Genomic DNA, 25,101 nt, shown 5'->3' with positions numbered 1-25,101 from the left:
TACAAACCCTTGACAACAAGTAGACACTCAGAATATCATGCTCGCTCGCACACACGCACGATGCCCGGGTGATGCAACCAGTGTGCTGCTGTAAACTTCAGCCATCTAACATTGTTATGCAGCGGTATCGAGACAAGCTTCCAGAACAAACACTATTTTCCTGACTAATATAATTGATCGTGTACAATCAATCGTCTCTGCGGCACCGTACTTGAACTTGGTTTATACTAATATTACTGTGCATTGCATACTGCCTTTGTGTACAAGCCCGTATACATTCATGTACTCCCACATGTTACCATCAGACAAAAATATCAGATGACAAAACAATGCAGTCATGTGATTAGCTTCAAGAAAACCATTATAAACTAAATAAACACATGAAAAGGTGCACTATTAAGGCCCAGTCCACGTTCTCAGTTGCTCCTTTACGCAGGACTTCCTCACTCTAACGACAAAAGCCCAGCCATCATCCAGCATATCTGAGTTTTCATTAAGATTGGGTGTGATTGGCCCAGGTGACATACCTTAGAAGAGGCTCTTTTTTACGCTTTTGTGTGCCAGCAGACAGGGTAAACAACTGTCTATTGGGTCGAGTGAGGTGTCAGTCAAACCATTAAAGTACATTACTCGATATACTGTATATGTGCCTGACCCACGGCCTCATCTTAGATAGAGGGCCTCAATCATATTTATTTATTTAACAACCCATTACAATACACTCATATGTGACTTTACTCATCTGTACACACCAGTCATTATTTGCACTATGACCCATTGACCATTGCACTAAAATTAATATATCTGCTCCTGCATATGCTCCTGTGCAATACTATGTGTATATTTTGGATATCTTGTATATATCTTGTTAAATTGTCTTTTTTACTCTACTTTATATACTTTTTTTGTTTTTTAAACTTGACTACGGCACTGTAAGGAGAAGCTCTCCAATTTCGTTGTACATCTTGTATAATGACAATTAAGGCCATTCCTTCCTTCCTCCTTCCACAATCATCACACGGCAACTCAACACTTCAACGGTATACAAGACAAGTGCCAAAACCAGTTTACAAAGCATTCTAACTTCATATTGGTACACAATAATTAATACAAGTATATATGATTCATATCAGAATTGTGTGATATTCAATGATGCAACATTGATATGAAATTGGAAGTGAAAGAGTTGTACTGGGATACGGCGTAAAACCACAGCTTGCCATCTGAACAGCAAGGGGTTCATCATTATTTTTGTTTTCACCCAGCAAACAAAGAAGCAAGCAAACAAGCCTTACCAGCGCAGAGCGATCTTGATGGGTGTGGTGAGGCAGGAGGTGAAGAGGTCAGCAGGGAGGTCAGGGTTCATCGGCAGCAGCTCGCTGGCCTCACAGGCAGCCAGCTGGATGCAGTTCTTCATGGAAGGTGGCAGCGACATCTGTGCAAGTGGATGGCTGGGATTGATGGCAGCCACCTGCAAAGACACAGCAGGACGCTTTTTCATTTTGTCCCAAATTATTTCATTCACACGGTGTGAAGAACTTGGACAAGTTGCCCCCATCTTGGATCTCAGGAAGGACCCTGATTATTGTAAGGTGACCCATTATGCTTTTTCCACTCTTCTGACCTATAAATGTTGTTACGATGTTGTATTCTTGATGTCAACGCCTCACCAAAGCCTAATGAGGTTTGCGCATTTGAACGTCTTGGGCGGCTGTGCACGCTCTTTTACAGACTTCATTCTACTGATGTCAATGCCATCCAGACTTCCTTATGTGGGCTGGAGAGTGCCTGCACCTATCCGGAAGTCCTCGGGAGCGTGACCAATGACAGCAGAGTGGGCGTACCTAGAGAAGGGCCGGGGGTGGAGTGAATTCAACAGACCGTTGCAGGGAGTCCCTGGAAAAACTGCAGAATGAGGTGCAGAATCTGGAAGATCTAGATAGCTTTCTGTGTGGGTATTGTGTGTAGCTGCTCTATAAGAGTACACAAGTCATTACAAAGTGCCCGACATGAGCGTAATAGGTCCCCTTTAAGTTTCTACCTTGGGAAATATGATGAGCAGGCCTTGTCAAATTGAAAGACATTCTAAAACCTTTAACAGCCCAAATAAATCGAAATCTGTGCACTCAATTCTTGTTCTCAATTCAATTAAAAAAATCACATGACTTACTATCATTCCATCCTGGAAAAGTAAATGTTCAACTGGGCCCAAAATGAATGAGACAATCAAGACTATGTCGAGTGTATGTAAACGCCTGGCTGGAAGTACACATGCTGTAGTACCCGCCACCGTTATAGTGTTGGTGATCATCCGCCTGATCATAAATAAACCCACACCACCTGAAACGACCTAGTCCAGGGTTTCTTAAACATTTAAACAGAAGAGAACATTTTACAATTATAATAATTCTGCCATTTGTACCAGATGCCATGGGCATGATTTACATTTCAACCTGGGTACGTCAGACTTGGTTCTTGGAAATCAACTTAAAGACCCTTTAATTGTGAAGGACCAAATCCTGAAGCTTACAGAAAATGAACAGTAAGAAGACTGGAACAATCCAAATGGGCCCACAAAAACTGTTTGAAGCGTACTTAATTGTTTCAACTTCAACAGAAAGAAAATATTATTACTACTTACTGTCTGTTATTAAAATGACTGGCAGAATTAATTAGTGTTAATTAAGCCTTAGCTTCACAGATTCATTTCCAAGTGCCTGAAGACACGACACATTCTGACCTTCCATCATTGTTCTCAATAAAACCAAACTCCATAACTGTCTTAATATACTCTAAGCTTAGCCGCTTTGGTCCTTTGCATCATTTGATGAAGAGGATGGACTTAAATGTTTGTCCATTTTTATATTATTTTAGATCAGCAGCAGGCGGTGTGCATTTAGTGTGCCCCGAGCAAAGTGAGCAATTCATCTGGTGCATCACGGTCATGTCAGAGTTTGAAATTCTCAAACCAAATCTAAGTGAGAGTTTTTGGATCTAATGTTTCATGATGCGTAGTGGTTCCTATTCATAGTTATGTACGTTAACGATGCCCAAGAACTTAATATCATGCAAAAACAAAAGGAGACCCTCAACCTATAGCCTATGGTCCCTTATGTGTAACAGAGAAAATAACCTTAGCAAATCCAAAGAAAGCTCCAAATGAGTCCATAAAAGCTAACAAGGTTTTTGAATATGGTTTTCCATTCAAGCCATTCCATGCGGAAACCAGATCATCACACGGTCCTCTCCTATGTTTATACTTCCCACTCTCCCTTCTGCTCTTTGCTATTCCAACAAGTCATTAGTTGAATCTACAATCACTGAACGGAGAAATGCCGGGAGCAGCTGGAGCTCAGATCTTGGTACGTGGTTTTATGTATATAAAGCATTAAGATGCTTTGTACTATAAATAGTGATATACAATCTACATGGGAGTAATGCTCGTACAGGATTGCTATATTTTCTGCATTCTCATCAATAAAATGTATACCATAGCAGGTATACTGTACATACGCATGTAGGAAATCTATGAAATACCTTCAGGCATGAGCTGGCAGTCGTTTAATTAGTTTCATTACAGATGGATCTATGCCAACATTGCTATAGCGTTATTCTATTCTCTCTTCGTCTTTAATGAGGAAACTGTTGACTTGTTAATAATAAACAAAGAAATAAATAACAAACAAAGAAACACACGTTTTTGTGGGTCCCTGCGGTGTCAACCTCAGAATCGTATCGTCGCCTGAAAGAAAATCGGGTGTGCCACAGTAATCCTGGCGGTGAATATGACAACAGTGCCAGCAAAAGCTGATTAATGCTGAGCATCCAGCGCAATAATCACATTAGCATATTGTAATTTCACAAATTACCATGACAATCACCATGACAGCTTTCTTTTCTTTCTCCTCTAGCGGGGATATTGGAGTGTAATGCAGTCTCTTGGAATGCCTTTATTTTAAGTGACACTAATTAATGAAAGTGATCCAACAGGGAGTGGGACTGGGACTGGGACTGGGGGTGTTTCCATGTAACGCAACACAATTGTAGTCACAACAGCAAAAACAAAGCCACCACAAAGCAACCACAGCAAGACCAGCATTCATCAAAATAACTGCAGGAACGGGTGCGAGAAACTACAAGCTCTGACTGGCTGGTCTATCAATGTGGCTGTGTCTTGCGGCATGGTCTATAAGACACTACCTTTTTTCAACTTTGAACCCGGCAGCTTCTACAGCTTATGCAGCTCATCCATGGCTACATTCCAAACTTGTGACATTCCCTTACTTCAGAACTACTAACTGTTTAAATACTGTGCTGCTTGCTGGTCAGTGAAGAAACAGTTCCTACTCCTTTGGTGGGAACCAAAACATTAGCACACAGACAACCTTGTCACACTAAATTCATCACACAACAACTCAACACTCCAAAGGTATACCTCACGGACCAAAATGAATCAAAAACCACAATTTAAAAATGTTCCCACAAGACATAGGGGTTCTGCAATGATGTCAGCCGCCCTCTAGCCTATGGGCTCCTCTGGAACTTTCTGGTGGACAGAGGCAGCGTTGCAGTGCCATCCATCGGTGTTGCTTGTCCAAGGAACTGCTCTTCTGGCAGTAATGCATTATGGAGAGATGTTAAAATAGCTAGTTTGTTATTTTAAACTCGGATTGGCACATGTACGTTTTGACTGTTAAGTTGCTGTGTGATGCATTTAATGTAGTTTGTCAGACTGTCCTGCAATTTCCAATGCAAGTTCGTCGCTGTTTTTTTTCCATAGCTCATGAGTGGCTCCTGTCAAAGAACTGCCTGGTCCTCACAGACACGTGAGCCACAAAGTCATTATATGACGTGGACAAGTGTGGCTTTTACATCAGCGCAGCTTATATATGTACATATCTTGTTTTTACCTCTAATTTTAGTGAGTGTGGTGTCTACAACGGAACTGACGATAATGGGATTCCCCAGGGAACAACACATCATCAATATGGTCAAACAAACCTGTCTCACGGCGGTCTAAACCCAGCTCACGTTCCCTACTGGTGCCAGAGCAGTGAAGGCAGCATAATTCTGATGATGTAGATTTGTCCCGTTCCAATAACATTGTAATAAATAACCCCATCTGTGTGTGACAACCACAATTCCCCTGGTGGGTGGGTTGTCACTAAATGTCAAAGTGTCTTTGTTAGTTAATTATGTCTTTGTTACAAAGAGTTGTCAAATGACAGCTACACATTTCACGCCAACACCTGAAGCTTCAGTCAATGTAGGACCGACGACTGGAAGATGTTTTCATCATGAGCAATTCACATGAGAGTCCAAAGTGTGACAACCAACCCTGTTCTCCCCTACACTGCACATACCGTATGTGGTCCAAATGAGGCGTGACTTTTTGCATATTCTTTACTTTTTGCTCTGCTGAGTGCCACATTTTGGGGGGGTTTGAACCAGAGTGAGGGACTACAAGTGTGAACGAAGTGCAATAGTGGTTCGTCTCTTTAGTTTGGCTAGCGTTCATAGACGAGCTCAGGTCAACCCAACCACACCCGAGTCCACCTGCAAGTGGACCGAGGCCCATGTCTCAAGTGGTGTGGATTCACTTGTTTGGTTGGGGGGGGAGTTGTGTTAACACTTCATTGAAGGAACTATACTGGGAAAGCCTTTTAACCCAACACTTAGTCTTGGACCGGTCTGAGAAAAACCCCACAACTAATGCAGTGAATATGTAGGCTGAGTGCTCACCGGACGTTATCACATATTTAAAAGCAAGTGGGAGGCTTTCCAACAGAACAGTCAGAGGTCGCATGTACATAAACACACACACACACACACTTGTACATAAACACACACACACACAGACAATGGACCTGGTGGGGTTGTTCCCGAAGAGGGAGTCATTTAACTCAACTAATGGCTTCTTAGTCTTACTGCAGTTCTCTATGTCAAGCCAACATCTTCATCAGCATCTACAAATATTAGGTTGTGTCTGAAATGGAGTACAAGTTCAATATGGATGCTATGTTTAGTGTAGTGCTGTCCCAAAGTTATTACTGTCATTGCACACTTACCGGAAATGATAACACAATATTGACGCACTTCCTCCTCTCCTTTTTAATGGTGAATTGCAACCTCCCCTTCTTACACGTCCAGGGCTGTGCACTCAGCTTTTTAGTCATTTTGAGCATAATATCCGGGTACTGACAGTACAGGCAGTATTTTACCATACTTCTCAGTGTGAACGCACAGAAAAAATAAAGTGTGAATGCAGACGTTTGCCAACTTAAAAAGTCTTAGTCTTCCTGCCTAGACCTATGACTTGTCAAATTTGGATGAGTTCATGCACACGTTTATGCAGGTGTGTATTTGTGTGTGTGTGTGTGTGTGTGTGTGTGTGCGCGCGCACTTGGATGTGAAAACGACTTAAACAAATTTGTATTTGCCAAACTGTGCCTGTGTATTAGTCCTAACAATGTATCATGACATCACCCCTCATATCAGCCCAACACCCCAAAAAACATTTTATATTTCGATATAAAGCCTGACAACTGGCTTCCATGTTCACAATCGACCCAGATTCCCCCACGCGCTTGCACGTGCATTAGTATCGCTATGAAGGAACGCCAGTGTCAGAGAAGGGGGGCAAGGTGGTGGGAGTTCACCCTTGCTTGGATCATCTCATCAGTGATTAAAAAGTCCCTTGATCTTCAATGACCCCAGCTTGTTAACCGACTGCTGCACAAGTGGGAGAGAAGAGGAGAAGAGCAAATGTTCTTTATTTCTCTACCGCGGGCAGTCTTGAATATGTAAGCTTATTTCCAGGGAATGGTTAATAAATGCTGGACTTATTTGCTGCTACTTGTAAATAAACACTTTTTATGAAGTGCTGCAAGGACATACAGTGTGGACACAATCTATCTGTTCATTTTGGAAGTTTAACCCCTTCCAAAGACAGGCTATCGTTTATATGGTAGGTTTACTTCAGCAGAAAAAGACACAAAACCAACAGAAAAGCCAGACAAAAAATTGACAAACAACACCTGAAATGGTGTTGTTGGTGATTATGAGCCCAACAACACCATCCCTTCTGTCCAGCACAGAGGTGCAAATGTTCTGCTTTGGGGCTGGTTCTCCGCTCAGATTTCACCAAGTGTGCCCCCTTTCCACGGAAATAACTTGTATCCCGACATGAACACCACGTCTTGTGAAATGAAACCCAAAGAAGCTTTGACCAAAGACGAGCCATTTCCAGGCTTAATTACTCAATTTAGTCATTAATCACAATTCTAAATGTCAAACGCAAGCTGTTCAGACTATCCAAAGATCAAGAAGCTTTATTATCTATTTGCACACGTAACGCAGTTCAAGCAGTGCAAAGAGAAAAGATGTTGCATACATCAATTAAAACAATACTTCAATACAGTAGGTCCAAACTCAAAAGCAGCAGATAACCAAACAGCATGATTCATTAAAGGGAACCTTATTATGCACATTTTTTGGCCCTTTGTTTTGAGTTGTGGACTCCTATAGAGCAGCTACACACAATAACCTGCACAGAAAGCTTTCTAGTTCTTCCGGAATCTGCACCTATTCAGCTGTATTTCTTTGGATTTTTTGTTTCTCTCGAAAATGGTCTGTTTTAATGTATTCCACCCACGGCCCGCCTCCAAGCACGTCCACTCCGCTGTGGTTGGTCACAGTCCCGCGTGCTTAGAAGGATGTCTGGTGTTAGCGGTGGACGTCTGCTAGCTGTGAACCCAACTTTATAGGGGTTAATAAACGGTATAGGAGTTGATGATAAACTGCCATTTATCTTCGTAAAATGTCCGCTTTTACCATACAGCCATACAGTATGTGTTAAATCCCAAATCTGATCCGGAAGTAGAGTCTGGACAGTCCGAAACCTGTTTTCACAAGAAAACAGGTTTCTTCAAGACGTCTCCCAACGGTAAGTAGCTTTAGCTTTTTTGGTTTTCTTCAGCATCGGTAATGTGTAATGTGATATTTACACGGTTTTCGCGGGACTGTCTGTGTTTTAAAAAACGGGTAGAGCCACTGATTGTGTTGGGAAACGGCTATTAGCCACAACGTTCCCTGTATTGACACTCTTTAATGCTACGCAGGCAACCGCTTTTGTTCCATGACTTGCACAAAATAGACACAGTGAGGATGTTTATATACATTATTTACTTTTTTTAATATATAAATTGTATCTGGCCATCGCAGTGTTGCAGAAAAATGCTGGCCTTTGAACGAGCGTTATTGTGGAGGACCCTGGCCTAAACCAACAGATTCACCCTTAAAAGGCCCATCCGAGGCACCCCCTGGTGCTCCAACACTCTGATCAGAACAAAGCAGGCCAGGGTGACAATGGAGAGACACTTGAAAGTCACGCCACCAGAGTCACCAGAGTGACTGCTGCCTTTGCCTTTATGTTTCCATAAAACCCAAAGCACAAAGATGCTGTCACCTGCTGCCTCTCCGACTGTGACTGTTCTACCCCCACTTTCTCTCCAACTCGGGTGCTTTCACGTTGATTTGAAATTTCACTGAGAATAACCCAGATGAATCACGGCGTGTGTGTGTGTGTGTGTGTGTGTGTGTGTGTGCGTGCGTGCGCGCGCGTGCGTGCGTGCGCCCACCTCCAGCTCTTGCTCTCGCTGCAGGGCAAATTGTTTGAAGGACTTGACAATGATTCCCGCATTAGAACAGTCGTAGACAAAAATGGATGGGCTCCCCATCCAGGTCTGAAGGTCGTAGATGGACAGGGGGATGTACTGGGTGTAATTCTAAAAGAGCAAGAGAGATACGAGAGAAAAGAGATCAGTGTAAAGAAGAGGGAGGGGTTGCATCCAAAAACTGCTGAAGCCAAACGTGAGCGGCCAACGACCATCCAGCCAAAGTCAGTGCTATGAAAGTGTTCTACCGTTGACAATGAGCATGCATTTCCTTGGAAATGAATTATGCACTAAGTACAGCTTATGGAAAAGACGGAAGAAAAACACAGGAAGCTAACAGGACACAAAGACTGAGGGTGCTGGGGATCCGGAGGCAATGGTGAAACACAATATTCCATGTCGCCATTTAATATTAGATCTGTTATACAAGCACCCAAGTAAGCTGTGAAGGTGCCTTCATGTTGGTTGGGAAATTTGGTACCCCCGCTACTTCATGTATGTTGGATGGGTGCACATTGTTCCAGCTGGAAAACCCTCTTCAATCGTTGGTCTCCTGGTTTGGCAATGCTTGGCCTTCCCAATCAAATACATCAAATACTGCATTGTTACACTTTCCTAACATGAAATACTGGAACGCAGGGATGTCCAAAGTGTGGCGTAGGTGCCATTTCTGATCAATTATTAGATGTTACACAAATTTGCTGAGTCACTTAGAACACAAAAGACCTGGACAACATGCATTATGGAAAAAAGTTAATAAAGTATAAAACTCGTATTGGTACGTGCTACCTTTTGCATGTTTAGTTGCTGTGTTCCGTGTTCTTTCTAAGATGACACCGTGAGTCAGACGGTTACACTCAGCAAGGACCTCCTGCGATTTCCAACGTCGTGAGTTTTTCACAGCTCATGCTTGGCTCCTATCGTCTAAAGACCTGCCTGGTCTCCCCCACAATATGCCATCTTATGGCTTATATGCAGCTGATGTTAGTGGGTGGGGCTTATACATTATTTTAAAATTCATTTCAGTTGTTTACATAAAAGCCAAGCAGTTTGTTTTACATTTTTTGCCGTTACGGTTCCAAAAATGTACCGAACAGCAATCTTAGAAAGGAGGAACGTACCGAACTGTGATTATGGCAAACCCGTACCCCTCCTAAAAACTCCAAATGCAGACATTTCTACTGGAAGAATGGGTTTTATACCCAGTATATTGTTTCCACTTTGCTGAGACCATCAACACAATCATTACATTTTCCATTCGGCTTGTGTGAGTGTTATACCTTATTAAAAACCCAAATTTCTCCATTGACAGTGGGCCGTGGAACCCCGTGTCCATTGTAGTGAAAGAGGACCCGCTCCTCTTTGGCGTTGCGTCTCAGTGACGTGCATAGCTTCTTCACCTCATCCACGGTTGGGTCCAGGCTTTGTTTGTAACGTGCCTGTGAGAAACAAACAGGAACAATGCCATTATTAGTACCATTATAATGTTAAGGCATTTCTAATATGCCACAATATCATAATAACAGCTCAATCAACACAATTTGTGAGGCGTGAGAAGGATTCCCTTCCACTGTACAAGTGAACCATGCTAGGTATACATTCACCACTTAACATGACCTGGAACATCAAAAGAAGCATGGATCGCTTTCTTATTCCTCATGTTGAATAATGCAGTGCCGATCCAGTGGTCCCCACAGAGGTGGGGCTTAAATGAACGGAAGATGCACCAAAGGAAGCCCACAGGTAGCACAGCCGTGGTAAAGATTACGTCATTAAGCATATGGACACTGAATGAATATCGGCACATATCCTCAGCATTTCTTTTTGAAATTTCTTCTTGCTAGTGCCTTACCTATTCCACACATACACTATAGTACTACTACTACTACTACTACTACTACTACTAATGATATCGCGTTAGAGAAATAATAAGTGACTAAGTCTGATATTTGTTTTTTGCCGATAATCAATATGACAATGTTGTCAAACTCAATTCCGATGTCAACCGATACAAATATGTATAACATATGTTCATTCATCATTCATTTTCTAATGAATAATAATATCAAAAAATATGTCAACAACAGGAAATTATTCATTAATTCATTCATTTTCTACCGCTTATCGTGAAGGGGTGGGGGTGCTGGAGCCTATCCCAGCTGTCTTGGGGCGAGAGGCGGGGTACACCCTGGACTGGTGGCCAGCCAATCACAGGGCACATATAGACAAACAACCATTCACACTCACATTCATACCTATGGACAATTTGGAGTGGCCAATTAACCTAGCATGTTTTTGGAATGTGGGAGGAAACCGGAGTACCCGGAGAAAAGCCCCGGATGACTCCACAGCGACTCAGATGACGCTGAACAGTCGACTAGAAATCCTAAAATAAATAATAGAAATATGAAAAGTCAAAAGTATGGCACACTTGCTCCACTTGGAAGTACATTCCTGCTTGTTACAAAGAAAGGTAAATAACATGATCCGCTCCTCCCGTCAGCGGGTATAGTCAGGGCAGAGGAGCCAACCCACTGTGGACGGCGAGGCTCGCTGGAGGACAATCAGTGTAGCGTGACTCCTTTAGTACAATGGCTGCATTTGTTTGTATGCAGCTGGTGAAGAAATGACATTGCATTATCAGAGTGAATTTAGCATTTGTTTCTCTAATAGTTTAGATAAGGCCTCATCTCACTGCTAAAATTGCTTTGGACCTCTGGAGCCGGAGAGACTGTAAACTAAATTGGTGAAGATGAAGGCACTGGACATTGCAAGACGCCCCTTTACATTTTCCCATTATGGCGAGTCGAGTCAAAATGTCAATAACTGACCGCATCAGTGGTAAGACCAGTAAGCAGGTTTATGGAACAGGCAATCAAGATATGAGCTTGAAAGGTGATTGTTTTGACAATCCCGTCGACATTGTGGGAGGGAACACGGCATGATAAGACTGTTGAAGGAGTGAACAAATGAATAACAACAGAAGACAAAGACTTCAACATGCTTTTGTTATTAAACAGACTGCAGGCAGATAGCACACACGTCTCCAGCCGCTTACCCAACAGGCCAATCATGGCATTGTGTTCCTATGTTGAACTCATAGGTCTCCAAAACACAGCTTTTCTTTCCTTTATTGTATTCCATTCACAGAAGACCACCCGCTATTGTTGTCAGTTCCCTTCATTACACTAAATTATGTTGGCATCTTCGCAATCAACACTCCTTCGTTTTTCAAATTAAGCTTCCTAACACATTCCAGGAAGCAGAAAGAAAGTCAGCATCTCCGACTGACTGCTCATGCATTTGGTATGATAACATAATGGTACATAATGGTTCATAATGGTACACGCACAGAGCAGTTTTGATTCCCGACGTGTAGGATTGAGAAATAAAGTAAAAAAGGTAAATAACGGAATTGTAAAACTAAAAATATTGAATTTGAGAGAGATTTCTTAGGTTCCTAAACAACCATCCATTGGAACGGTCGGGGGTCAAATTGAAGCAGAAGATGGACTCTCTGAGGGGACCCCGACAGGAGAAAAAAAGTCCAGGCTTCACAAGATTAAAACAGCATGCAGCGTTATTTCAATAATTATGAGTCGCAGTCTTGACGGGAAGAAGGCCATTATTGGTTGCTCATTGCGTTACATCACACTTCCTACAGAGACCAAGTCAATGGCAATCTTTTAGTTGATCACATAGACATAGGTTCAAATTGCAGCCTGACAATAGAGCCCACAGACTAATTCCATTTGGACAGACGGGGGTGTGAATGCTGCACCCACTTTAGCAATATCAAGTGGTAGCACAGAACGTAATGGTGTTAGCGAGCCCTGCAGTGATGGAGGTATAAAATACCTGAACCTGGGTGTGTGGGGGAGAGGAGGGGGTGGTCGGGGCGAGTAAGCGTTTACACCGGCAACAAGTTGCTATATCAGTTGTATTTAGATGCTTTAGTACGCTTGTTCATTTGAATTCACAACAACGCGGTACACAGTATTCAAGTAGCTCATAAAGTATGAGGAGAATGAGGAGTATGAGACTCCATTTAAAAATACTTTTTGGCACCAAAAATCCCTGTGAAAGGAGGAGGGAGTGACATTTTATTGAAAGCTTGTGGAATACGTAGAATGGAATAAATTTTGGTTGATTTCCTGTTGGACTGCACGGCGTGGTTAGCACGCAGGCCTCACAGCTGGGAAACCCGAGTTCAATTCCCCCCTCGGCCATCTCTGTGTGGAGTTTGCATGTTCTCCCCGTGCATGCGTGGGTTTGGCTGGCCACCAGTCCAGGGTGTACCCCGCCTCTCGCCCCAAGACAGCCGGGGTAGTCTCCCGCACACCCCACCCCTTCACGATAAGCGTTAGAAAATGAATGAATGAATAATTTCCTGTTGTTGACATATTTTTTGATATTATGCCTGCTGGTCGCTTGGCAGGCTTTTGCTCGAATACTTCAGCAGACGGAGTAAAACCTTCCAAAAGACGCCATTTGCCACGTCAGATTCTTCAGTATTGTATTTCGGTACATTTGGAGGACAGTTTTGATGCTGCACCTCAGATAAAGGAAGGTTTGGGACTGAATGTGTACTACAAGAGCTTTTGTCTCGAGTCTTGTTGCATTTAGTCTTCCGTCTAAATCGGGACTGACGCAAACAAGCACTGACGCAGATGGAACACAAAAACAAAAGTCAAAAACCCAGACGACGGCTGGACCAGGGAAATAAATCCACATTTGTTCTCACTCGAGGGTACAGCTTCATTTCACTTGGATTTTATAGCTGTTTACTGGCGGATAACAGCAATACGACAAAAGAACCTTTTATTAAGTGACTACCTTCATTTTGTTCTTCCTTTTTTGGTAACATGGGCACTTTAATAAACAAAATGTATCAAAGTGTCCTCTGCATCATTCATTTTTGTGTGTGTGGTCTACGGTGGAGAAAGTTTGGACACCCCTGATTTAAGAGGTGAAGATCAGGACAATTAATCTTTTGCAGTGTTATGCAGTGCATGTTATTTATGGCTTGATTTGCACATATATTACTCATCTGAGGCAGTAGTTTGTACAAGGGAAAAACAAACTAACGATACAAAGTCGCATTTAAAATTACAAGTCTGTGTCGTCTCGTGATGACTGTAATGGCAAATATTGCCCATTAATTCCTGGTTGGAAGTTCCCCAATGCATATCATTTTCCAGCATGGCTAGTTTCATGGTTGGCATTGCCAGGAAAATGGATGATAACAAGCCTAATGTTAAAACAATGAAATCACTGGCCGCTATTGGATCAATAGAGAGAAAATAGGAGCATCATCGTTTACAATTCACTTCAATTTGTGTGTCAGGGAAGCAATGCAACTATTGAGCTGTTATGGCCAATAGCTTGATTAGCTTTTCCAAATGAGGTCAACAACGAGTCATCTGAGGACACAGTACATAGCACAAGTTAGCACTTAGCATGATTACTAAGCATTAAATTGCATTAAATTCGTGCATAGCATGTAGCCTTCCTGGTGTTTATCAGGAGCGCTGGAGAGCACCCCTGCTGGGGACTCCCAAGTTCTACTGGAAGACTTCCACGCCCATGTGGGCAATGACAGTGTGACCCGGAGGGGCGTGGTTGGGAGGTAAGAGGCTATGTTGTCCATAGGCCCAGCTTCCTTCTACAGGTAACAGTTAGCTATTGGCATGTAGCATTCTCTTCTTGAGAACTCCGCACAGCTCCAACTAAGATTTGAAATAACCAAAATAACCCCCTGCCATTTTCGCTGCGACACAGCATTTCGCCAATGATTGAAACCGAGTGGAGGGAAACAGGAACTTGACAGATACGGTGGTGCAAATCGTCACACTTCAATGCTTCAGATCATCAAAGAAATGTAAAGGTTAGTCACTGACAAACAACCAAACACAAAATGCCGTTTTGAAAATGAAACTTTTTATTGTTAAGGGAGAAAAGAAAACTAACTTACTGTGTGAAAAAGGGGCGCCGTGCCGGTCTGTTAAAACACAACTGTGGGTTATCACACCTGAGTTCAAGTGGAAACCGTTATAAAGCCACTTCTAAGGCTTTGGGACTCCAGCAAACCACAGTGAGAGCAAAAACATGAACCTGAACGTGAACCTTCCCAGGAATGAGCAGCCAAACCAAATGACCCCAAAAGCGCAGCGAGGACTCATCCAAGAGGTCACAAAGACAACTGCAGACCTCATGTGCATCAATTAAAGTCAGTGTTTGTGACTCCATCGTAACAAAGACACTGAACAAAGACACTGAACATGCAGGTAGCGTTCCAGGACCAAAACCATGGCTGAACAAAAAGAACATTAAGGCTCATCTTAATTTTGCCAGAAAACATCTTGATGATCCCCAAGACCTTTGGAAAAATACCATGTGGTTGGACAAGACAAAAGTTTAACTTTTCGGAAGGTGTGTGTCCCATTACATCTGGCGTAAAGGTTTCTGAAAAAGATCATAATAACAACAGCAAAATACAGTGGTGGCAGTTTGATGGTCTAAACAAATGGAACCATGAATTCTGCTGTCTACCAAACAACCCTCAAGGAGAATGTGCGGCCATCTGTTGGTGACCTCAAGCTGAACCCAACTTGGGTTGTCCAGCAGGACAACGATCCAAAACACAGCAGCAAGTCCACCTCTGAATGGTTGAATCCTTTTGAGATGTTGTGGCATGGCCTTAAAAGGTAGTTCATGCTGGAAAAGCCTCCAATGTGGCCGAATGACAACAACTCTGCAAAGACGAGTGGGCCAAAGTTCCTCCACAGCGCTGGAAGAGACTCACTGCATGTTATTCCAAACACTTGATTGCAGTTGTTGCTGCTAAGGGTGGCCCAACCAGTTATTAGCTTTAGGGGGCAAATACTCTTTCACACAGGGCCGTGTAGGTAGAGTAGTAGTTTCATTTTAAAACAGCATTTTCTAAAACATTTAAGTGTGACAAATCAGGAAGGGGGTAAATACGTTTTCACATGAGCGTAAGTGTGAAAAACGGACTATTTTGAACATACATGTAATGAATGTACAATGTGTGGATGAAAACATACAAAGCAATTTAACACTGTCATTTGCACAAGGCAAATAACACGGTGAAAAGGTGATTGCGGTGCAATATGGCAGATGTGCAAGCCAAGCATGTCTCACACCGGAATACGCAAGTGGAAAAGTCATCAACGTGACGTCAATGGTGCCTGAAGTCTATTCCTGAAGAGGAATAGAGGTGGACGGAAAAGAGGAAAGTGGGGGGGGGACTAGCGCTCGGTGATAATGACAACCACACAGCCGCTTTCCAATCACACCCCGGTGGCCCATTTCCAGTTCACACTCCGGGGGACCAGGGTGTCAGCTGGTTAGTGTAATAAATGATTTCTATGCTCATTTGTACTGTGACTATTTCTAAAGGTGCGACACATCGGACACTACATTTGGAATAAGTGTCATGTTCTTTATTCTTCATGCCATGCAAAATGAGAAAGGTTTGTAACAATTTGTGACAGGTTGGTTTGTTTGTCCGTCCCTCCTGCTGCCGTGGCTCTCTGAACATATGGCGTACAAAACTCTCTAACGTACATATTGTGTCCAAAAACATCACCTCGGATGGATGGATATAGCTAGCCAGTGATAACCGGTGTTAGCATCCTATTAGGCTCCGTGACACCTTGATCTTGACTTGTTTATTTTGGATCCTTTTGACAAATTTGGGAAATGCAACTGCAGAGGAGCGATTGTAAGACATTGCTAGGAGCCCCGCCCCCGTCACACACACACTGACTGTGAGCGTGCAAGTGTGCAAGCAAAATGTTATTGTAGAGGAGCGATCGCACCAAACAATATAATATCCCAGTGTATCTCCCACCTGCACCCCCAAAGCTATAAACCAAGGAGAAACCCTGATAACAATAATATGGGAAAGGGAAAACTGGTTGAAATACTTGTCTTGCACACTGAAGTAGAACTGCAACAGTTTTATCAATTTAATTGACCAATTTGATAAGAAATGAGCTTCAATTGCTATTGTGGTGAAATAAATCACGTAGTAAATCCGGCTGGCACAGGATTACACACTGGAACTTAAAATACGCAGAAAGAGTTTTTCCACACGACTGCCAGAGAGTGGTGATGGATGGATGGAGAGAGGCGCCCAAACAAAAACAGCACCGAGGAGGAAAGCTATTTGATACACAAAAAGGCTACCAATGTGGTGCAACGTTGGCACTCTTTGGTCCACTGCTAAACACAGCTGGCATTCCACAACACCACTACGACTATTTACACAGTTTTAGTTTAGTTAGTACAAACAACGTAAGAGTCTATTTTGGCAGCTAAGTATTTATTCATGATGTGGTTTACCCTTGATTTTTTTCAACTGCTATGTGATATAGGCGACCAAATTTTGACTAATCTCTAGTACAGATGCTTTAATACTGACAAATTTAAAATATTAAACTATTTGAATGATAATCAAAATTGGACAATATGAAAAAATATATATTCAGATCTTTTTTTGGCCATATTCACCTGGTCCTGGGCCAGAGCTTGAGTCCTGACCTAATCACATTTCGATTTTGAAAAAAAAAAATATGCACACAATTACGCAGTGGTAATTTGGTTCAGTGACCACCAATGTGGCGTGTGGTGCGGCCCACGCAGTGGAAAGAAAAAAGTATATTTGGTCTTTAAAGATGACTGTATGAAAAAATTCAAAAGGCTCAACGTCGATGCATTGTTGATGCACAGTCCATGTTCCTTTGGTCTGTTTCACAATGGAAGGCCCCCATCAATGAGTAGTGTTTTAACAGTTTCCCTGGCTATTCCATGCACAAGGTTTGATGTCATTGGCCCCAGCTACATCGCTACTCAGAAGAGGGGCTGGTGCATTTTTTTTTGTTTTTTACACACGGAAAGTGGTTAAACAACCACATCCAAAGAAGGGGTGAAATTATGGAACAAATGTGTCTGAAAGCCGCAATCAAGTCTAATAAAGAGCAGCCTGTGGTCACCAGTGACAGCAGTCCTGCTGAGGCCCGAGAGCTTGGCTGAGTCAGTTCACAACAGGTCGGCTGAGCAGAGGGAATGAAGACACGTCATCAATCCATCCCTGCCAGCCTCCTGTTGAGACTATGCAGCCTTTTTGTCCTCTGTTTCAGAGATGCGCTCGAGACTTATTATTAAGATCCTCCAGTTACTAATGACAAAGAGAAACAACGGGAATAATAAGCAAGGATATATCATTAGAAGTGGAAAAGTAAAGAGTACTAAAAATGAATATATAGCCAAATGTAACATCTAAATCAAAGTCGCTGATAGCAAAAACACTATCATGACAAATTGAAATAAATCATGTGGCAATAACGGCATTTGTCACAAATAATCACGAAAATCATTCAGCCCTTTTCAACATATTGTCAACAAAAAGCAGTCAGGGGAGATCTCAATCATAAGTTTCCCTACTTTTGTTGGAGCAATAACATTAAAGAGGAAATTCATGTTACAAAGAACAGATAAATCTGCTGATATTCTCTCCGTCTGCTCTTGTGTTTGTGAAACAATGCACGCTTGCGGTGTAACTGTGTTAGTCGGCAAAGAACTACACAGTTAACCGGTGATGATGTCACAGATTAGGGCTGGGGACAATGACTTATGGGATGGGAGGAATTACTGTAACGTAAACTGGAAATAGCACAGCTTTGAAAAAATGTGATGAATGGAGCCTTAAACAAACACTACCAGGGGGGGTTTCAGCAGTTCTCTCATTGACACCCTTTTATGACAAACCTTCACAACTTCCACAGATCCCTGTAACATTATCAGATACACGCTATATGGACAAACAGAAGATGAATGACTGAATCATGGCGTAACCTCTCACCTCCCCCTGAATCTCCACTCTACCGTAAAAAGACAATTCTATGCTATTCTATGACACACTCCAAAGTCTTTCCACAAGAGTGGACGCTGTATATTTACAAATGTAATTTTAATTTGATGATTTATGGGTGTGTTGTTTACCGTGGCAGAGCTCTTTCTAGTCACGATGATTATAATCATGATTCTTGGTAATTATTCAAAAAATCTATTTCTACATACACAAAATGGATAATGATAAATGACCACTTCTCATTTATTGATATTCACATATTTTGCACCCTAATGTGGAGTCATTCCATAGTATAATCAATAAAACAGTTGAAGTCATAAATGTGGTGGGCAATAAAGGAGTGGAGTGAAATAATGTGAGGGGAGTGAGACAAAATTCAAATTATGACTACACCATTAGCCAAATGTCAAGTCGTACTCTTTTCCAGTACACTATACATCAGGGCTGCCCATTACGTCAATCCACCAGCTAGAGTGGGTCGATGGCATGTGTTGCCCACGTCGTAAATGTCACTTTGTGGATGTCATGTGACATCAGTCGGCTGACATTAAGCTCACCTCCTAATTTGCTGTTGCTCCTCTGCCACAAATAGTAAGGGGTGAACAGACGACTCAATGAGCGGCGCACAGCCATGCAACGTTCATCTTTCTCATTCACATTACGGATACACAAACTCACGCCACATTGTCGATATAGATAACAAAACGCATCTGTTCCCCTGCAGTGGTTCGATATGTAGGAAAAAAGTACATTGTTTTATGGTGCTGCTCTATGACCTGAAGTCCACTTTTCTACTCGGGCTGGGAATCTCTCGGTACCTCGTGGAGTCAACATGTGATATATGGCTCACGATAATAATATCTCGATTCGGTGATCAGGTGAAACAAAACCCAAAACATTGATTTCATATTCCTGATTTCCTTTCCATTTTGCAGCCTTCAGCCGGGATAGGCTCCAGTTTAAGTGGCTGGATATTTAGCAGCATATTTGAACGAGAATACAAACAGCAATGGTGCAAAAAGAATGAGACTGACACCATTTTAAATGACATGACTTGGAAATGCCCACGTCTATATGTAGACATTTTAAATATTAACATTTTATCCACACACTTTAAAAATAAATACTGACTTGTCTGAGTTCATGTATGTTCATGTATTTATCTCCTTGTTGGGAATTTCATGTTGCACTATTAGCACTCCATGGAGACTGCCGCATGCTAAGAAAGCCCGCTCTGACGACTGATTGATGGAAGTCTATACATCCCAAAGGAACCTATTTTCCAATCACATTGTCTAATTGTGTTAATCCAACCATTAAAATGTGTAACACTTGCTGATTGATTTGTTTCAAAAAGCAAAAGCTGCTTTCAAGCCAATTTCTGCAATAATTCATTATGTTTAGTGCATGTAAACACAGTCATTGTCACATGATCATTCTGTTAAGCCATTCCATTGCATCTGCAATTCATAGAGAAAGCTGCAACAGCAGCATGAAACCTGAAATGGCTGCATAAAAGATGATAGGATGACAAGGGCATCCTAGCATTGGCAAGGCATGAAAAAAGTGGCTGAACCCTGATACCCTGATACCCTGATACAGAGAAAGAAGGGAACGGAGTAGTGGAGCACAGAGGACTTGTATAATGAGCAATTGTCCAGTGCCTGTGGCAGTTTAAAAAAAACCCTCTAATCCTGAAAAGACTTTCCTTTCTGTTTAATAATGCAGAGGGACAGTGAAAAGGAATAAAATAACACTGTCACACTCTTCACAGCTGAGCTTTGTGGTTGTGAGAGCATTTTCCAAACTCTCTAATGCCAAGACAAGCTTGAATGCAGATTTACTGGCTTTATGAACTCCACTCTTCAGAATGACTCTCTTTACATTCCCAAAGCTGTGATCACAATACATCTCAGTCGGTATGCGGGTAATACATTATGGATTCATATGTAGCACACAACTCTCTCCAAGAGGTGGGGAGGCGTGTCAAAGCTCCAAAACTGCCCATTAGTCATTTATTTAGCAGAGAAAACATAATTCAATATCATACATCTGTTGTTAAAAGCAACAGTATGCTTTAATAACTCCCCGAATCAAACATCAGAATGTGATAGGCTAACAGCTAACAGGTTTGGAGGGGGCTGTTTCTCTGCACTGACAGTCCTGCTTGCTTGGGAACGCATGAACAGGATGAAGTGTTGGCCATCCTGTCAATGACAGACCACAGTGTTTCCCATTCATTTATTTACACACAATAACTAGCCTGTATTTTTACCATGATTCCAAATGCTGATACTGTGATTTGATGACCTTATTGAGTGCTCATGTGCATCTTTGTTCAGTACACAATCTCCCTGAAAAACAGTAACACTGAAAGTCCAGGCTCATGCTGGTGGTTGGCGAGTCTGTATTCCTTTTGTGGTTTTAATGTGCTGTTGTTCCTGTGTTAGTTTTACACAATACATTACAAATAACATAAATTAGATCATATAACATACAGTATGAATGTATGTTTTGCTGATGATATTATTTCCAGGTGACTAGCTAGTCCCTGCTCACGCTAGCATTGCTAAATCTTCTATGATCATGCCTGCCATTAACTAGCAGCCCGTACCCAAATTTTTAGCTTGCAGTTCAAAGCAAAAAAGTCATGTGAAAGACGGCTTGCATCTAAAACAAAAAACAAAATCAAAAACTTGTTACCAAGTTCCCACTGCATAAATGGCAATAAAAGCAATGCCAGCAGTGCTTGAGAACCTTCTCACCATCTGCTGGGGCTTAGAAGCTCATTTTACCAATCCAAATACTCTTTTCCTTGTTCCCGCTTGTGGCTCCATTGTCAGAGCTACTTCCTCCAATTACAATGTGGGCTGAGGGTGAAAATATAAAGAAATAAATAATCCTACTTGGCAATCGTCCTTGGAAATTGAATTGTCACAATTGGGGCGGGAACCAATTAACCACGATAAGTGAGGGATTGCTGTATGACTTGTTTTTAAATCCATCAGTGCCATTTATGCAAATTTGACGATGACGTTTGACCCTCAGCAACCCAAAAAAAGATTGCATGCATTCCTGTGGGAATTGATGCAGCACGACTGATGCAGCATGCCAGGGTTTGTGATACAGCTTGTTAAAAACAGCAAGGATTACTGTGAATATATTACTATAAAATATTGTGAAATTACAATCACAAGTTAGTGTGAATCAAGATTTTGTGCAGCCATATTGGATGCTATTCGGGCAAATGAGCAGTGTCCACCGCACTGCATGCCACTGGATGACTCTAGGTTTGGTGGACTACACAAAGGAACTTCTCACTACGTCTTACCTAAAAAAAGGATTGCTATAACCACCTACCTTTGCCCCTCACAGCCACAGCTGTAGTGAAATGTGGCCAGTTACACTGCACGGAACTAATGTCTTTCTTTCCATGTCTGGGTTAAGTGTGATTGCACCCAGAGATGGACAGCCTTGCAGAAATGATGTTTGAAAATGTCCCTATTAAAGGCCCCTGCTAGTCAGGTCATTGATACAAATATCCCATAGTGCCTTGGGACAGAGCAAGACCGAGAGAGAGGACCGTTAAGATAGCGTGGAGTAGGCCATTAGCTGGAAACTGATGGTTCATAGAGGTACACTTACAATCTCCACTGAAGGCCGCCCCGCTAATTAGCCCAGAGTGAGCACATTCACTAACAATCAGGGGGAAATTCAAGGCAGCGTCGTTGACAGTGGGAGTGAGTTTAGATGGACAGAGCTGAGTGTCTTGTCACATACGGTCTTATTTTCTACTAATGAGGTCAGGGATCTGCAGAGTCATTGGAAGACGCTTCTTTTTAACTGAAACCACTGGATAATTATCACATAGTATAGTGGAGCCTACTCATTTTAACTGCCCATCACTCCATGCACGTTTGCTGCATTGACAGACATTAGTGTTTGTCCACACGAAAGAACAAAAGGGAGGCCCGCATGCAAAACAAGAACCGCAAATGGTGCTGTTAGCAGTTCAGCAACAAAACCTTATGGCCCGTGGAGCAGAGACGCATACACAACTACACTTGTTCAATCCTTGTTTTTGTTCCTGTGTAGCGGAAGACACTGTACTTACTGTATGCATATTTATGTATGTTTACGGTGCCACATGTAGGTGTGCCTTACGTATCTCTTTCACCCACTGATGTTACTGCATCAATGTGGATATTTATTGATCGGACACAATGATTTTCAACCTGACAAGAAAAAAAATGTATAGCATTCTTGTGTGGACAGGGCCTGAAGCTTTAGCAAGACGTTTCAAGCTAAAAGCACTGCTGACCCTAGAAGCGGAAGAGCCTTATTTATTTATAACTTTCTATTTCTTGCACAGGTGGTGCTACTTGCAGGAATGCCGCCCAAAAGATAGCCAGCCAAATTTATTTTTGGAGTGGTCAGCGATTCTCCAAGCTACTCGAGTCAAAAAGGTAGCTTGTACAGCACTGAAAAAAATGGAACACCCATTAGCGGTCAAATCTTCTCACAAACATAAACTGCCCTCTCCTGCACTGAACATCTAATCTCTTACTCGTCCCCAAGCTGGCTGCTTTACCTAAGGTTAGCAAAGCATGCTAAAGCGGCTGTATGAACGTATTTCTACCGTGTTGTGTTTGACTGCCTGTAATGTAACAAAGCTTTTTAAGATGTAGGCTGATGCCCTGCAAGTTCAGAGTGAAATAAGGATTAAGGATTATTCTTTCACTCAAGTTTGTCTAAAGCGGTGCGTCTCAATTATTTTCTGTCATGCCTCCCCTAAGGGACAGAATTGTTCTCCACTGTTTGAAAAGCCCTGGTCTAAAGCAACCGTCAAATGACATTTTCAATACCCACATTTTAGCAGGCGTTTAAAATAAGAACGCTGTGCAACACATCCTGTGGAACTGTGCCAACAAAATAAAAATAGCTTGCATTAATATAGCAATTGTAATGTAATTGCAAAGGCCACTACGTCTCCCATAAGCATGTTCATTGCAGTTGAGGTTTTTGTAGCAATGTGTGCGGAGGCTCATATGGCAGTTTGCAAATACAAACATTTTGTCCAATGATGTAATTACATCAATAAATGTATGAATTTCGCATTTAATTAACAGCCATTATATTCGCTGACTGTGGTAAAATGATTTGGTAAAAAAAAAAGTTAAGTAAAAAATTACCAGAAAAAAAACAGATTTGGGAAATTGATCTGATGCAAAAAATGCTGTTCTCATGACATTTGTGAAGGGAAGTATTACCGTGGCGGACCACTCAATCGTGGTGGAATCTCATCACAAACAGTAATCTGCCCCCACACAAACCAAACATGTCGAAACGGCGACATGAAACTACGCCAAACGTTAGCTGGGTTAGCTTAGTTTACCAGAGCATGCTGGCATGCTAGGCTGAGTGTGTTTGTTTACACTGTGTTGCATTTTAATGCGCTTCTTGATGTAACTCAGCGTTTTCTGAGTAAAATAAGGTCGACGAGAGGCAAGTTTATTCTGGCACACAGCTGGCCTTAACCATCAACGGTCTTTCTCAACACACACGAGCACGCTTCAGGCCTTCAAAATAAGAGTGTTGTTGACCACATCCTGTCTAAACAAAATACAGGTGTCATAAAAAATGCAACCACGTTAAGCCAGGCACTTTAAAGGTTAAATAGGTAAAAGACTGTACCAAATGTATTTGGGTCAATGGCGATAGAGTTCCACCGTCTTATCCTCTTCAGTGTCAGGCGATGTTGGAAACATTTGTACATTTTAATGATCCCTTCGGATGACTGAGTAGCAACATAATGACTAAGGGCTTCGATCACATCAAGTACTAAAGCTGAGGTGGCAGACAGTGAAGGGACTCTGATGACTTGCAGAAAAGGGGAGGATGAGGAGGAGCACACAACACTGAATCTTAAAGTCGCTAGTCATGCTCGCCAAGTGTATATTCATATGGAGATAAACAATGCAATAGTATAGTAATAGGCTCATGTGCTCTATACATTTATACTGTACTTTCACAGCTGTATTTATTGTTTCTTTCATTATTTTCACTGTGCCATGTTGCTATTATTACTGTCCTATATACTAGGGGTGTGTCTATATGTGCCCTGTGATTGGCTGGCGACCAGTCCAGGGTGTACCCCGCCTCTCGCCCGAAGACAGCTGGGATAGGCTCCAGCACCCCCGCGACCCTCGTGAGGAAAAAGCGGTAGAAAATGAACGAATGAATGAATGAATGAATGAATGAATACTAGGGGTGCAGCCATTACAATTTTGAACCAGTCTTTAAAAATGCTGACCGTCCGATTCCGATTTTGGCCACTGATTTTTTTTTTTTTTTTTTTTACAACTGACAGTATACACCATCAATGTTCCAAAGTTATTTTGTTGAAAAACACTGAACAACACCTGTGATACAATACAGACTGGTTGTTTTGACGGCACATGAGGTACTTCTTCAAATACTGCTGTCCAAACTACTCAATTCTATTCTATTCCAGGTTACACTGCAGAC

At 42.1% G+C, this 25,101-nt stretch overlaps 1 protein-coding gene across 4 annotated transcripts in view; it reads right to left on the bottom strand.

Moving 5' to 3' along the window:
- Window positions 1-25,101, bottom strand: part of rptor (regulatory associated protein of MTOR, complex 1) — a 113,174-nt gene that overhangs the window by 70,507 nt on the left and 17,566 nt on the right. For all 4 annotated transcript variants that reach the window (XM_058073540.2, XM_078793126.1, XM_058073619.2 and 1 more), the window contains exons 5-7: window positions 9,956-10,114; window positions 8,640-8,786; window positions 1,296-1,471 (exon numbers count right to left, since the gene is read on the bottom strand). In XM_058073540.2, the coding sequence (XP_057929523.2) occupies window positions 1,296-1,471; window positions 8,640-8,786; window positions 9,956-10,114 (482 nt within the window). The remainder of the gene's footprint in view (window positions 1-1,295; window positions 1,472-8,639; window positions 8,787-9,955; window positions 10,115-25,101) is intronic.

This window comes from Doryrhamphus excisus, linkage group LG9, assembly GCF_037039965.1.
Source record: "Doryrhamphus excisus strain RoL-2023G ecotype Guam linkage group LG9, RoL_Dexc_Guam_v1.1, whole genome shotgun sequence".
Taxonomy (NCBI): domain Eukaryota; kingdom Metazoa; phylum Chordata; class Actinopteri; order Syngnathiformes; family Syngnathidae; genus Doryrhamphus; species Doryrhamphus excisus.
This window is presented reverse-complemented; position numbering and strand designations above follow the sequence as displayed.